General features: G+C 38.2%; 1 protein-coding gene across 2 annotated transcripts; it reads right to left on the minus strand.

Annotated features, from left to right (window-relative positions):
- Window positions 1-10456: 10456 nt before the first annotated feature.
- LOC105266617 (class I heat shock protein) lies at window positions 10457-11568 on the minus strand. 2 transcript variants are annotated; one of them, XM_011304930.1, is made up of 4 exons: window positions 11479-11568; window positions 11014-11060; window positions 10774-10955; window positions 10457-10712 (listed from the first exon to the last, which is right to left on the minus strand). In XM_011304930.1, exons 2-4 carry the CDS (start codon window positions 11039-11041, stop codon window positions 10545-10547), a joined length of 378 nt encoding a protein of 125 aa, XP_011303232.1. In that variant the 5' UTR covers window positions 11042-11060; window positions 11479-11568; the 3' UTR covers window positions 10457-10544. The 2 variants fall into 2 exon arrangements, with proteins under 2 accessions (XP_011303232.1, XP_011303231.1); XM_011304929.1 differs by lacking the exon at window positions 11479-11568 and having other exon boundaries at window positions 10458-10712; window positions 11014-11265.
- Between the last annotated feature and the right edge of the window lie 4798 nt (window positions 11569-16366).

A 16366-nucleotide genomic window follows, 5' to 3' on the forward strand; every position in this document is an offset into this window, starting at 1 on the left:
GTTGATATTAATGAAATGTGGAAATGTGGTGATGGTGTCTCGGAGGTAGGATGGATACGGTGGCAGGTTGTCGTGGTGTGTTGGAGTCAGCGCGGAAAAGAGGAGGCGACGGTGGCAACAAGAGCGGATAGATGCTGTCGCGTGCATGTGTGCAGCTACACTAGGGTCCAGGCGGCCGCGGGCACACGGACGCTCGGGCCGTCCAGCAGTTTTCGCCCGAAGGTGGGGGAGTCGTTAGGTCGTCCGTTGGGAAGGAAGGAAAGGAAAAAAAAAAGCCCGAGAAGAAGAGCGGTGAGGAAAAAAAAAAGGAGGCATTCAAAGAGGAGAAGGAGGAAAGAGAAAGAAGAAGTAGGTAGTCCCCCGTTGTTGGAAGAGGCTCGTAGAGGCTCCGAGAGTCGTCCGGGTGAGTTGCTCCGGCAAGTGGGGCGGCGGAAGGGGGGTTAGGGGGATGCGTCGGTGGGGAATTCAACGGCCAATCCGTATTATTCGCGGATATCGCTGGGCTCCGCCTACCGATGAGTGCTCCTGGTTTGCGAGTCGCGCCCGCGCTTTTTCCCTTTTTTTTTTCTCTCTTTCTTTTTCCACATTTTTTGTTTTTTTTTTTCCTCTCCGTCCTCTCGCTCGTGGACACAAACGGCCACGAGAGAGATTGCCTTTTTGCTTATGTATGGAGGCCACGCGAGTCTCAGTCATGATAATTTGCATATCAGAGATTATGGCGGACCAATCGGAATTGGCCAGTGCCACCTCTCGCTTCTCGCCAAGCTGTTGTCGCTGGGTAGCTTGCCAACTCACACTGGATAAAACCTATAAGGAATGTCTGATTAATTGAAGAGTCAGGTGGAGCCCCTGGAGGAAAATGGTCTTTCAAGTAGGTGGAGCATCGGTGGTTGGGGGATATATCCATGAATCGATCGAGCGGATTGAAGGACAATTCAACTGCTGGACATGGATGGGCTCATGCCTGGATATGTGGGTCACATATTGATTTGTGTAATTGATGCTACATCGTACGAGCCATGAGACAACAGCTCAATGGGATGGGAGTGGACTATCTTATCTCATGGCCATTGACCCTTAATATTATTTAGTCAATGAAAATATTGACTTTGTGTCTGGTGACTGCTGATAAAACATTCCACTCAATTTGATTAACAGATACATCCGAGCATCAGTCTCTTTCTTGTCACCTCTATCAATATCAAACAAAAACAAATAAAGATTGAAAATAACAGTATGAAAAAGGGATAATTGAATTCATGGGAATAGAAAAGTCTTTCCTTGACACCAGCAAACCCATATCTCTTGGAGAACTATGGGAATATGAAATCCGTCATGCGCACTCTTCTCATAAATAAAAAGTTGTTTAAAGCGATTCCATTGGCTCGCGTCAGAATTCCGTGTGAGCCCACCCCCTTGAATTTTATCGCCACTATCATATTTCCATACAGACACAGGAATATCTCGCCTCCCTCTTTCCCTCTTAACTCTACGGTATCACCTTCACAGAGGGTTGAAAACAGCCCTCCCGTTCTCCACCCGATATTTGAATCCAGCATGCGCAGTGAAAACTCGCGGGAAAGAGGCGAGGGTGAAAAAAAGTAAATCCAACAAATACGTCCCTTTAAAGTGGCTCTTATTGGTCATTGGAAGTGCTGCGCATATCCCTACTACTCCACCCCTCGTCACACGTTATACGGCATGCACCTAAAACCCAGAAGACACTTCTTATCGCGCACTAACCCCCTCTCCATCACCCCACGGGGTGGTTTTCCCCACTCCTCAGGGCAACGACTCCCACGCTAACCCCCTTGGTTGCCCCTTCCACCCCCTATCATCCCTCTTGCATCCCCCATCCTCCCCCATCCTCCCCCTTCCATCCCAATCCTCCCCCTTCCATCCCCCATCATCTCTCCCTCCTAGCTTTCTTCACTTGGTGGGGGCGACGTGATGCCAAAACGTAAGGGACGGAAAATACTAAACTTTTAGCTGTGAAAACGAGACCATGAGAGACCTACGACGCGTATTGATTTTAATGACGCACCCCCTCTAACCCCCCTCCCACCCACAAGTCGTTGTGTGCGTGCGGATGTATACAAAAATCGGATAGAACAGAAGAGCAACACTGACCAGCGGGAAAATGAGAAAATTAGTTGAGGAATTGTATAAGGCGAATTTATGGATAGATCGCACGAGTCTTGTCTTCATTCGCACTTTTAATCTATAATTTTTGTTGGGGTGTGCAGATATGCAAGAATTTTCATTTATATTGACTTTACACCGTGTGACAGGTTGTTGTGGGGTGGAGGCTCGTGTCGGTATCCCCAAGGGGTTAACTCTCACAAAAAAAAGGGAGAGACACTTGACGTATGCGCAGATCGAGGGACTGACGAGGTTTCTATTCAAATAGAGGAGGGGATCTAATCTGAATAACCCTTTCGTGGCACGTGAGGTGAGGTAAGGTGTTGTTGAAACCCTTTTTTAACCATCGGGGTTGAGAATGAATGAGTATTATTTGCATCGGTCGCATGAATTAAATGTTCAACCCTTTTTTTTTATGTCAGTAGGGCAATGCTGGAGGAGAGTAATTGAACGACACCTGTGGGGAGGGGAAGGGCAGACTTTTCAAGGGTATGTGCACCTGACGGAACAAGTGTTTTCTTCTTTTATTATGACTTGCTCGTTTTTACTTGTCGTAGAGATCGAACTAGCCATCAGTTTGCAAAAGAGAATTTATCTCAATTTTTTGGGTTTCCAATTTTTAATGAATCTTTTAAACAAATAAGATATCGTCAGTCATTTTCTTTTATCATTGAAATTCTAAACAAATTTTCAAGTTGTACTTCGAGCGAAATGGAAAAAAATCGTGTATTATTCTATCCGGTCGCGTCAACAATTGAATTGTTTTGTTTATTGGAATTTATGAATTGTTCTCACGCATTTCTGGAATTATTGGAAAAATTAGGGGAGCGAAAGGTTTTATTGTTCGTCTGGCTTGGAGAAACTGGTGAGACGAAGTTTTCATTTCCCACAACCGGAAAAAAAAATCGGTATTATGGTAAGTATCGATTACTCGTTGCAGTGCAAAATCCCTCAATTTTACCTGTGAATTGGCATAGTCTCACCGTTGATGACCCAAATTCCGCAAATGTACCGTACTTTGTGAAGGTGCCACACCGGTCCAGAAGAAACAATTTTTTTTTCTCTCTCCACTCTCCTCTCTTCTCCCATCCTTTTTTCCTCTGTTATTTTTACTCTCTGCTTTTATTTCGGCCCATCAAAGGTCTTGAACTACAATGGCTGAAATGCGAATACTACAACATCCAAGAGGAGAGAGAGACAGGGAATGCCATGAAGGAGGTCCTTGAGTGGACCCAGGACATACCGTTAAGGCAATTCTCTAGGAACTTGAGTGTATTTTTTTTTTCTTCTCGTAGTAAATCTCAGGATATTTGAGATTCATTCAAAAAGGGTGCGGTGCTCCCTCTCGTGCCATTATGCACGAAATTACGGGTTTCCCTGCTTCTCCAATATTTCGATAGAAAAAAAATGTATAATCGAGATTTTTTTTTTTACAAACTCTTGGAGAAACAGCTGCAGTATTTTTTTTTTCGGTTGAAACTGGGTCAAAACACTCAACACTCCACGCCTGTAATGAAATAATTCTTCGATAAAAATTAGTTTAGTAAATATTGGTTGGATATATTCATTTATTTTCTCAGTGGAATGCATAATTTTGCGTTTTTTTTTTATTTTTTTCAATATTTACAAATCATGAAGATTTCAAGTGTTAAGACGAGAATTACCACCTAACGCGTTTTTCGGTTCTTCAGTTTATGGGCGGTAAGTATCCACAGTACCGTAATTAAAGGGAAAATCCGGTATCTACGTACCCTCATTTCAAGATGGTTTAGTGTTGGACCCACCGGGTTTTATTGAACATTGGGAAATATGTACACATTGTACCGTTGTTCTGTATTGTCTACGAAAGCATTTTTTTCTCCCTGTGCAATGTTTATAACCATTTTTTTTAACATTTTTTTCCATTGAATTTCGTTACCTGCAGAGAGGTCGTAAAATTAGTGTCACGAGTCCTGTGATGGTTTTACGACTTGCCTAATTTGCCTGGATATTGAAGAAAAATAAATGCTGTTGCATTCCGTAATATTCAGCACTATTTTTTTTTTATTTCAGGACTGGGCATTGACGTCGAGTATACATCACGCATGAGAGCAGTGTACGATTACCCTCGGGTGTTTATAAAATAAGCGGCCCCTTTTGTGGTAATTAACGGATCAACTTAGTGGCAAGAGTTAGAAGAGTGAAAACCAGGCGAAACGAATCCGAGGATCGCAACACACACAAATTGTCATAAAATGCATTATAAACGAAAGTACAAAAAGTCATACCGACCACTGCTGTTGCTACACCAGAGTGAAACATTGTAGCAATTAGTCGGTCCAATTTGCTTTCATGAATATCTACATAATTCTGGGAGTTACGTATGCTGCCAGTAAGTGAGAAAAATTAAGAATTATTACGTAATTTCTAATGACCATATCAAGTTGTTATTTAACAGATTTAAAGATGCTACAATAAAAATAGGGTTATTCAAAAAAAAATTTATTCATACTATAAAATTTTTTTTTATGTTTTCATTGGGCCTGATGATATTGTTTAATTATTTGAATTTAGAAACTTTCTGGAAGTATTCCTCGAAAACAAAACGCTCAATCGATAAACAATTTTTATTAAAAAAATTATAATCCGTGACGATAATTATAATCTTTATTTAAGAAAAATCAAAAAAATTGAAATCTCAATTTAAAAATGGACAATCTCAAGGAGAAAGTAGTAATTTTGCAACTTCTTTTTCGAATTACTCGGTTGTTATTTAACAGATTTAAAGATGCTACAATAAAAATAGTGATATGCAAAAAAAGTGTATTCATACTATAAAATTTTTTTTTATGTTTTCATTGGGCCTGATGGTATTGTTTAATTATTTGAATTTAGAAACTTTCTGGAATTATTCCTCGAAAACAAAACGCTCAATCGATAAACAATTTTTATTTAAAAAATTATAATCCGTGACGATAATTATAATCTTCATTTAAGAAAAATAAAAAAAATTGAAATCTCAATTTAAAAATGGACAATCTCAAGGAGAAAGTAGTAATTTTGCAACTTCTTTTTCGAATTACTCGGGTGAAAAATCCGAGGAAAAACCGTGAACCGCATATTTAATAGAACAATGTTAAATGGAATAATAAGAGGGAGCATTCCTGAGATGCGTAATATCGAGGGAACTCAGCAAATGATCTCCCTTCCCCTCGTTGGCATATGTAACATCACGCATCATCCACCCGCCATTTCAATTCACGTTTACCTCGAGATCGTTCAATTTAATGTGGTCAATCTAGTACTGGGTTAACGCCATGCAGGAAAGAATATTCAAGGGATTGAGGTAAATTGACCGATTACTGTTTCAACTCGATGTTTCATATATGTCGCAGTGTGTACGACATTGCGTGTATGTCACCATAAAATTCGTTGACATTTTTACGTGGGTGAGGAAAATGCATGAGCGCGTGCCAGCGATGCAGAGCGTGACGACTGCATCATTTTACTGCTCCTGGGAATCCCTCGAGTTGAACCAGGAATCGTCTGTCGACAACAGAGAAATATCGACTGGTATATATTTATATTAACAATATTTCAAAGTAATTTTTTTCATGAAAAATTATTTATTAATAAATACTCGCTGCCTAAGAATATATTTTCGAAGGTTGATATCATTTTGGTCGATAATATATCCAGATATATTCGGATATTATTCGGATATATTTCATTCGAATATATCATTTTCCGTGGGGGGCCTTCAGCATTATTTTTTTATATATTTTTAATGATGAGACAAGTGGAAGTGATTTGATTGATTAGAGGTATTGGCTCATATTGAACGAGAGCCTTATCAATTCCAATAGTTTATTTATAAAAATCTCTGTATCATCCACTCGGCTAAATTATTCATCTCATTCCATTTATTTCTGTATTCGTACTCTTCCATTTTGTTAACGCATCCCACTTTTTTTTTACTCGCCTTTCATTGAGGTTAAGTAAATTCATTTGAAGTGAATTGATCATTTCGCAGAATGCATCAGGAGTGATTTATTAGACTTGAATAAATTACCTAATTAAAAAAAATGATTTCACGAATTATTTATCTGATTCTGATGAATTTATTCCATCAATTAAAAATGAATAATTATTTCAGTCTCGTGGAAGATCTGGTGAAATCAATTAAGATGATGTATTCTAATTTTTCGAGTAATTAGTCCTGTACAATTAACAATTCCAACAAGATGAAATATTGATTGCATTTTTTTCTATTAAATGCGTTACATTTTTTATTGTAAAAATTATAGAGGAGAGATCGATTGTGAGGTTCCCACGGTTGAAGATGATAAAAAAATGGAAAAAAATTGACATCCTGGTAGAAATAAAATAAAGGAAAAATATTAATAATTATTCAGGTGAAATAGTGAATGGTTTTTCAAGATGATGATTAGTAAAAAATGGATAAAGTTAAATAGATTAATTGATATTATAGAGAGGACGGGGAAAATGTTGAGGTTTCGGTGGGATTAAGTAGCGTTGGGGGCAATTAAAGTTGTGCGAAGTAGTGCGGGGGAGGGGAGTTGAGGGGGGTGATGGAGGGGTATGGAGGGGGATGGAGGGAGATGTGGGGGGGGGTTTTTGAGGACGTAACCAGCGTTATGCCTTCAACTTCTTGCTCGTAATGGTAACAACGTTCGTGGAAGAAATGGTAAATGGCACTGATGCACGACCATGGCATCCATCGTTTGTACGTACATTCGCTGGTGGGCATAACACTGAGTATTACTAACACTTTAAAAGCGTCAATCCATTGTATATTCACAAGATGTGGGGAAGATGAGGCGCGGCTACGATCAAAGTACCGGGGCTAGTTGAGCCACTTAAACTCCACGAGTTTTCACATTTGCGAGGCAAAAGTCTTGTCTCACTTGCCCCCCACCACAACAAATTGCCATGCACGCGTTCATCCAATTGTCATCACCGGATGTCGTACCATCATTATCTTCTGCATTTAAACAACTAAATCATTCTCCTATTATTTACTTTATTTACTAAATAGTCACTAGTCTCTCGGTATTTTTTATTTATTTTTTATGCATTTTTTATTGTTCAGTTTACTGGTTTTGGTGTTTCATCACACATTTCCGGCTTGGTTATTTAAGAGGCATTGAATTGTTATTGGTGAGGGGAGGGGGAGGTGAAGAAAATTGGATTGGAGGTCTTGTGAGTGTTTTTGTATTTGCGGGTTGGGGCGAGTGAAGGGACAACTGGCGGATGATTGATGGAAAAAAATTCAGGAATTATCATCGCTGACCGCTGAACTTCGCGTGACGAGTTTGCATTAACAGAAAATAATAATCTTGAGGTTCCACCGAGATTTAATTGTGGTAAAATGATTTTTAGTATTTTATTTATTGATTCCTGGCTCATTCGGAAGGGGTGGAATCATCACTGGTAGGAGGCAAGGTTTACGTGAATTACGGATAATTTTTATTTCAACCAATTATTCCACTGGAATATTCACCGGTTGAAAAAAAAAACTGAGGCCAATGGTTACAACCAAATTGCACGAGGTTTCGACGCTTTTTCAACCTCGAATTATAACACTTTAGCTAAAAAAAAAATTCACTGAAATACTGATTATTCGGGAGGATAATTCCATTTTTAATTTCAAAAATTCCTGATGAGTACTCAAGTGAAGAAAAAATTACAGCAGTAGACGGAATGATTCATTTGCTAGAATTTAATTGATTTGAATAATAATAAATCAAAATAACGACGCGCCTCCCCTCCTACAGATGCAAATAATAAAAAATCATAGAGGATAATATGAAAGGGCAGTGAATCTTCCCAGCGATTCGTCACAGGCTCTTGATCCCGCAGCGGGTCTATGCAAATATTCCATTTCCCTAAAAAGCAAAAAAAAAAAAAAAAAACTTCCCATCGGTCGAGGGGACAACCGTCTCCCACCATCAATTTTTTTATCACCATTTTTTCTCCCCCAAAGAAACAGGGGATCTCATCATTCGTTGGAATAGCCCCTGGCCATTCAAAATCAAACAATAAACATTCGATGCAATCTCTCCGACAAATTGAGTCGTTAACATAAATAATTTAACGGTAAAGCTTCATTTTTTTTTCCTACCAACTTTCTAACGTAAATCATTTGTGAAATCAAGGTGATTGCATGCAAATAAATCGTGGGCGTCAACGCTGTCTTCATAATCAGAAAATACCCATGAATGTGCTTATGAATTTTTAATGAAAAACTGGTGAAGACAATGACAATGTTGATGGGTCATTTGTTGAGTTGAAAAACACCGCTGGATGCTGGACGATTTATTAGAATTGGTTTCTTGAATTTCCGCGTAGGATTCTGAGATCCCCGAAATTAACAATCAACATTATCATTATTATAGACAATGGAAAACATGAGGAAACAATAAATGAGACAATTAAATAAAACCAACACAAATAATAATCCACGTAAAAATAAATAATTCATTCCCAATCAATTTAGCAGTAAATTTAGCAAAAAAAAAAAATATATTAATTTACAAATTCAACTTATTAATGATTAAAATACTTGTATTCAGATCAATAATTATTGATATTAATTATTTATTAATTATTAATGCAGTATCAGTATTTTATTTCTTTTTTAAAATTGATGTGGGTGTAATAGAGAAAAATTAATGGCGTATTAATAATTAATAATTATTCATTTTTAATTGATGGAATATGATTAATACTTGAATTTAAAAAAATAAATAAATAAAGGATCGAGGGGGGTTTATAAACTGAGAGAAAAGTGGGGACAGGGGTGACTAGTGGAGAGGGTGGCACAAGTTTAGTCATAAAGATTCTCCGGTCAATTCATCTTTCCGATATATTCCACGTCAAAATATTGCAATAAATCATCGAAGTGGCGAATGAACGGTTCAAGCTCACGTATAACTATATACACTCTTATTCACCTCTGAGCAACGGACACGGCGAGACTGATGGTCACTCGCCGCTTTTGACGTCCTCCATAAAGACCAATATTAATCTTTATTTTATTAACTCCATGCACAGTAGCCGTCTCTCTACGGCTCCTAACATATTTTAAACCAATTTTAAATTTCAATCTTCAATGGGAGAAAAAACCCTTTTATCTCCTGTCCGACACTGTTCAATCGTGAAACCTTTAATTAAATAAACACCTGTTAATCGATTAAATAATTGCATTAGTTACATTACTGCAAATGATATTTTACATTCACTCTATTTTTTCAAATTCAATTCTGGCACTCGGCAGATTTATTCCGGTTTAATTTGTAATTTAATTTATTTTGTTAATCTGGTGTGAACTTGTGGGAATTAATTAATGAATTTCAATTGATTTCGGGAGTTTTTCATACTAATAATTTGAAATTATTATTTCCTTACAAAAAAGTTTCAGATTTGTTTCGAGATTTATCGACTCAAAACTAAAAATCGACTCAAACCGTTTCACCCCTCCCAGAATCGAACTCTAAGGGTTGCCGAAAACTGCAAAACTGTAAAAAAAAAAAAATGTTTCACATTCACCGAGAAAAATAATGATAATCACAGTAACTGTAACAACGACTACTGAAAGCCCATAATTATCGCCACATGTAGCTTCGACTCCCCTCGAGCTTGATTGTCCCATACGCCTCGTTAAAAAAATAAAAGATGAAAATACACTTTTTATTTATTGTCACGTAAAAAGTACAGAAAAATGAGAAATTCTGGCTAGTAAATGGAATCGGAGGTAACGAACTGCACGAAGGACATTGAAATGAAAGACTGGCACAGTGAGGCCTGATGATTAAACGAAGAGAGAAAATACTGTGATGAGAAAGGTGGAAGCAGTTGAGGTAGTAGGGTGGCTATTAGCTGGCAGATTAGCAGTTAAAATTGAAATTTGCACGGACAGTTCGATGCGCGTCGGCGCGTCAGAGGTGCCGGCGACGAGACCGAAGATTGCGAGGAACCGAATCTGCCACGCATATCGAGAGCCCTCACTTGTGCAAAAGCTACCACCAGTGTGCACCAGGACTCATGCATTTCTGAAGGAGAGCTCTTCAGGTATGAAATGAGATAGGGTTATGAGGTCCATATACCACCGCCACTGGTTAACTCCAACCTCCAGCACGCTTTATTCTCCAAACGAATTTGCAAGTTATGTAGCGGTCGTTATTTAATGATTCTTCTATAACCTCGTAGCCGTGACGAATGACAAAAATCTCTATCTCTTAAATCTTTAACTCTACCTCAGAGGATAATAATTCTATTCATATTTTGTGGTTCTTCTTGATGAGCAATCAATTGCTCCAGCTATCATTAGAAATGCTTGATTGCCATGTCAATAATATGGAATGATTTTTATTATTTGATTGAGAGATAATTATTGGAATTTAGTTATTCTTCTTGGTGAGAACGGCGACGTAGCAGAAGGCGCCAACATCTGGAATCGGTTGAGCTGCGAGGAAAGCACCAGCATCTGGTGATCTCTGCATTATCGCAGAAGTTCTTCGAGAGCCTCGACATGACGATGGGTCTTCAGCATCCAAGTCCACCACTGGCTAGACACATGGATATAATGAAATTAATTTGTTAATAGCTCTATTAATTCGATTGTAATACCAGTAGAGAGATCATTGATGTTAGTGAGCTGTTCGGTGGAGGAGTATCAAAAGGCGGAGACATCACACCAGCCTGAACACTCTTGACAAGATGATCCATGAATTCATTTCTCAAATTCAACTCTTGAAGAGATTTCGCACTTGTCTTCAGGAATCTAAGCCACTTAACCGCATTTTGCTTATCTGAAAATGATTTAATTCATTTGTTGGACCGAAAAATTCAATCACCATTATGACTCACCCTCAACATTTCTCACATTCGGCAACATGGTATTCGCGACGAATAAACTATAATTAAAATCATATAAAAGTGCTTCTTTAATTTCCGCAGCCATCACAAACTTTATTAAAATACCAGAATAAATTTAGATTTTCTAACCACATAAAACGGCTCATGTAAAACCCAAACAAATGAAAGCCGCAATAAATTTCCTCAGCAATAAATCACTGAGAGTTTTCACAACGGCAAATGGTGTCTGTCGACGTTCTCCATATTCATTTCATACACTCAAAAGGTAATCATGCAACTTGCCTAATTAGTCGCAATTGAATATAAAGAAGCAGACGACATCACAATGTGAATGCAACTGTGTTTCACTAATCGCATAAAAAAAAAATAAATAAAAACAACAAACGTAATCTCTTCCTTCTTCAGCATTATAATCCTGCAGAAGTAAATAACGAAAACCACAATTTCATTAATTACCATGCTAATTGTCATAACCACTGTCCATGGTAATGAGATGTGACAGGAAGACGAGTCGGACGTTATAATATAGTCGAGTCTATCCTACGATCGACGAGATACAAACACAACTGCAGGTTCAATGTGCGATGCGCGTGCGTGTTTCAAGCGACTTCCGGTTCATCGTCGCACCAACCATTCGTCTCGTCCTCATCATTATTAGATACCAGGATGATTAATTAAATATAAAAATAACAGCCTTAATTTAACCGAAATAATTTAAATATTGAATTTATTTATCGGTATTGAATCTGAATATTACTCAAGGTAATATTAATATAAAAAATTGTAAAAGCAATTTTGTGAAAAAATTTTGCCAAGTGGACGTTTTATTGCATGATCATATTTTTCCAAAAAATATCCTCTATTTTATTAATTAAAAATACTTGAGATAAAAAAACACAGTAATCAGTCAGATAAAATAGTTAAAGTAATAAAGTCTGACATTTAAATATCTATAAACTATTGGTAGGATTTATCCCTTCGAGCCTAGAACCTTCAATAATTATAAGTACCTCCCACGCAAGGTACATCACTCATGTCCTGCGTTATAATATCATTCGCCAATATAATGCATCGGAAACTTTATGAATCTGCATGAGTAATTCGCTGAGTATGTTGGGATATAAATTTATTTAACGACAATTTGGGGAAGTGGAGATTGATTGGAGAAGAGGGAGGTGAATGGACGGCACAAGGTGTGTACATAGGAATAGCGATTTCCTGTCGGCATGTGGTCAGGTGCACGCTAGGTCAGTGAGTGAGTCGTCCAGCTTAATCGTTTATTCACCATGTGTACACCTTCTCCTCGACAATAAAAACTTCATCATGCGCAATGTGTGTGGGCGATTAGAATTTGTATTGTTGGTGTGATTGCCCACTAAAAATTTGCATATTTTATTTGCCAGGTGAAAAATCAATACAACGAATTAACCTTAAATGTGAACATCTATATTCACTTCCTGGCTTGCACCCTATTCATGCACTGTGGGAATGCAGAATATGAACTCATCGAGTCATCGCTGTGATTATCCCTCATCAAAGAGTCAACTGAGATTTCACCTCCGATATTCATGCAAACGTGGTAGCTTCATGTTAATTTCTTCTTCATTCGTGCTGAGCTTGAGACGTGGAGGAATAAAAGGAAAAGCGGCAATTCATGTGTAATTGCATACCAGGCAAATGAGCGCAGTGTTAACACGCGAGTGCTTCATATACATCTTCTTGGAAACTTATTTACACATGAGTTCATCATGAATTATCTTTTCTTTTTATTCCACTGGTGTTTGGGGCGCCTATGATCATCATATGGGGAGCGCATGCAGGAAAAATTCATTCGATTAAAAAAATGGCTGGCAATGTATTTAATAGACTCAAGTTCATTTTTTTAATTTTACAATAGATTAGATTAGATTAGATTTAGGTACGCGGATGGTCGGACTAGCCTCCCCAATGCCACCGAACTCGGATTAGAGTTATTGTAGCTACGCTTGTTTTATGCACGGATTATATGTCCAGCCCGGCCTTTCTTGCCAGTCTTAACAGATTCGTTTTTTAATTTTACAATAAATGCACAATAATTTCGTTGTGTGCGGGAATCGAAAAATTTGATTCGCCATTCAGTCAAAAATTATTATTTGACTCACGTGATTATAATCCTGTCATGAAAATCGCCATTTCCCGGAAAACTCTTGGGCTCTAAGACAATCGAATTTCACCTAAAAAATAGAAACGCGGAAAACGGTAACACCTTTCGTTGCACCTGGATTTTTTGGGAAGCGATTAAAAACAATTGGGGGATACATAGCCTGAACCCTTCTTCCATCAAATAATTTTTTTTTTTTTGATGCTCATAGCTCGCGGCATTGGCGTTGGGAGTCTGAATAAAAGCATATTATTAAGGTTGTTTGGCATGTATCGGGGAAGATATAAGAATTGCCGGAAATTTTGACATAATCTTTTCGAAGCGATAACAGATGCCTGTATAAAATTCGAGATTAATTCGCAACACCTTTTTGTCGTTATTAATTATTAAAATTTCCCATCAACACGGTCTCTCGGGAAATTAGAATATTCAATAAATATATTTCAAAATAAAATACTTTGTTCTTTTATTTCCTGACGATTCCCTAAAATTTCTTTCCATCAATTTGTTTAAACAATATAATATTCATTCATAAAATCAAATACAATACAATAATTTTCTATCGCTATTTCTTCAACTAATTAACGCATGGAAATATTATCTAAAAATTAATTGCAGTGAATATAACTAATTATAGAAGGGGTGACAAACTCTTGTTTGGACTGTACGTGCAGAGGATCCTCAAGGAGTCTACCGGTCCCCATCTGAACACTCGGTTGAGGAAAAAGCTGGACTATATAAAAGCACGAATAACTGATTTTAAGAAAGTCAAGTAGTAACTTCCACCTGCAACAAATTCAAGGTAAAAGCTACTGGTCTGAGAGAGTCGTGTGGCAAAATCGCTATCAGATTTGATCAAGCTTCCTGATAGTTAATTAACGAGTTCATTATGCAGCTTGATGGTGCTCTCTGTGCTGTGTTAGTATCAGCCCCTGGAGCTGACCTATCTTTATCTCCGTTTAATCCTCAGGATTGAGATTGTCTTGCTCTCTTGGTTACTTTAACGCTGGGCCACATAACAGGAGGCGAAGTAAAGTGAGGCATTGCCGTTGATGCCAACGAGATAACAACCCGGTGGACCCGGTGGACCCAGTGGGTGGCGCTATTTTATTGCATCACGACTATATATTCCCCAGCTCATTCCCCTGACTCCCCGCATCCCTTCTCGGTGTCTTCCGATCCGAAAAACTTTTCGCAAAACTTTTCACAAAACTTTTCAACTATACCAACGTTATAACTTTATAACGATCCGCATCCATATATATCCCCCTTCTTCATACTTTCTTTCTATTTCTTCTGATTTATTGGCTTCAACTCGTTTCCACACTCAAAATTTTTATTTAAATTATGATTGGCCGCATTATTAGCATGAATTTTTCATGAATTTTTCGCCAGTCGAGTGAAGGGTAAATAATTTTTTTTATTTCAAGGGTTATTTTGGATATTTTATTTCCTGGAAAAGCATTGAAGATGATTTTCAGACTCAAGCACATCAATCATCAAAGCCTGACGTGGAAGCTGTAATTTGGCTAACCCAGAGACCGCATAGAGGCGCCTTTCTTCGCGTCTCTTTCCTACTTTTTTGTTTCTTCCAATTTTTGTTTTTCGAGGCCCTACACTACACTCTTTAGTCTCTGGTCTCTCTTCCTCCTCTTCTGGGTCTATTCGAAATCGTTTACGACCGTTGGCTGTGCCATGAGGCCCCGGTGTCTAAAAACCTTGCATAATTGAGGGCATCTGTAAATTGCAGAGATGTGACCTTGGATATTGTTTTTATCTCGAACCCCACAATTTCTGATAACTATTTACCCGGAGAACAGGGTGATTCATTAATTTCCTCAGTGTCATTCCTGATAGATTGTTGGGAAGCGGCCGAGAGTTCTAGTTACAGTAATTTCACAGCACTGATGAATTTATGGTACTCAAAAGAAGGTGAAAAGAAAAGGGTTGAGAGAGAAGATTTGAATGTTGGCCAGGAGGGACGGGCCGCGTCTAGTCCCTTAATATTTGACTCACAAGAGATTTAGAACTAAAGAACGTTTGGTTGGGATGTAAATCATCCAAAAGTTCTAGGCGCCACCCCTATAATCATTCGTTCGTACCCATGAACCTGGTCCCTCCATATCGGTATTGAGAAATGAAATTTAAAAATATTCCATTGCTCACGAATATCAGCCTCCGTGCACATATCAGGTGTTCTGCACCCGTGTATAACAGATCGGCGTATCATCGTCGTCCTCACGTTTTACCTCTTGGTGGATACCTGATTCAACCACCCAGTGGAGTAATGCAATGATAGGTGTATACTAATGATACGGGGGTCCAGTGCTGTGGGTTAGATGCGATGGATTCAGTCACGTACTTGCATTAAACTTAATATAAATAATAGCGGTTTGTGGAGCGACCTATCCTTCCATCTTCCCTCGCATCGCCACACCATAATACACTGAATTCTCTTCCACCTCTACTCCACCCTCTCTTTATGTGAACTTGGGCATTCTCTATGGGAATTTGTGGTGGTGTTGGTGGTGTATGGTAGGTACATCGGGCTTCGCCTCCACTTAATAAGCAGGATCATCTTGGCATCCTGAATCACCCGGCAGCTCAGACGCCACTTGTGTCAGAGAGAGAGGGAGGGACCGTCATTTTGGATGATGGTGTACTGTGTATCCAAGGCCCATGGATCCATCCTTGTATTCATCGGGCTACCATCATTACTTTCATGTTATACTAAGTGCCAATGTGAGCAGCGCCGAGGAGGACATGTCATCTCGGATAATTCATACAAATGTGGAATAAATCGAGAGAGTTAATCGTTGAAAGATAAGATAATTAATAATGCAATTATTGCTCTGGCCCATTCGGGCTTTCAAAAATTTTACTCTGTGCATTTTTCATATTCATTTAATTGCGTCATCAGCGCGGATGGTAATTCAGATTCCTAATGAACCGGAAAATCGTTGGAAAATTCAACGTATGAAGAAAATAGTGGAAACTTGATTTAGAAACATTTCGAAAAATTTTTGAATGTTAAATGGATATCGCAATTATTTTCTTTATTTCCATTTATTTGTTTTTTTAATTTCTGGTTAATGTTGTAATTGATCTATTTAAAAAGTTGTCAACTCTGTCGAGAAAAGTCTTCTGCGTTTTTTTCTGCTATGATTGAACAAAATAATTTGTTGCATGCGATTCAAATGAACC

The sequence above is a fragment of the Fopius arisanus genome, unplaced genomic scaffold (assembly GCF_000806365.1).
Source record: "Fopius arisanus strain USDA-PBARC FA_bdor unplaced genomic scaffold, ASM80636v1 scaffold00040, whole genome shotgun sequence".
NCBI classification, from domain to species: domain Eukaryota; kingdom Metazoa; phylum Arthropoda; class Insecta; order Hymenoptera; family Braconidae; genus Fopius; species Fopius arisanus.

Coding starts and splice junctions, on each gene's coding strand:
- LOC105266617 (XM_011304929.1), bottom strand. CDS start 11,107: ATGGCTGCGGAAATTAAAGAAGCACTTTTATATGATTTTAATTATAGT. Junction 10,956..11,013: donor GAATGTGAGAAATGTTGAGG/GTGAGTCATAAT, acceptor AATCATTTTCAG/ATAAGCAAAATGCGGTTAAG. Junction 10,713..10,773: donor CATCAATGATCTCTCTACTG/GTATTACAATCG, acceptor CCATGTGTCTAG/CCAGTGGTGGACTTGGATGC.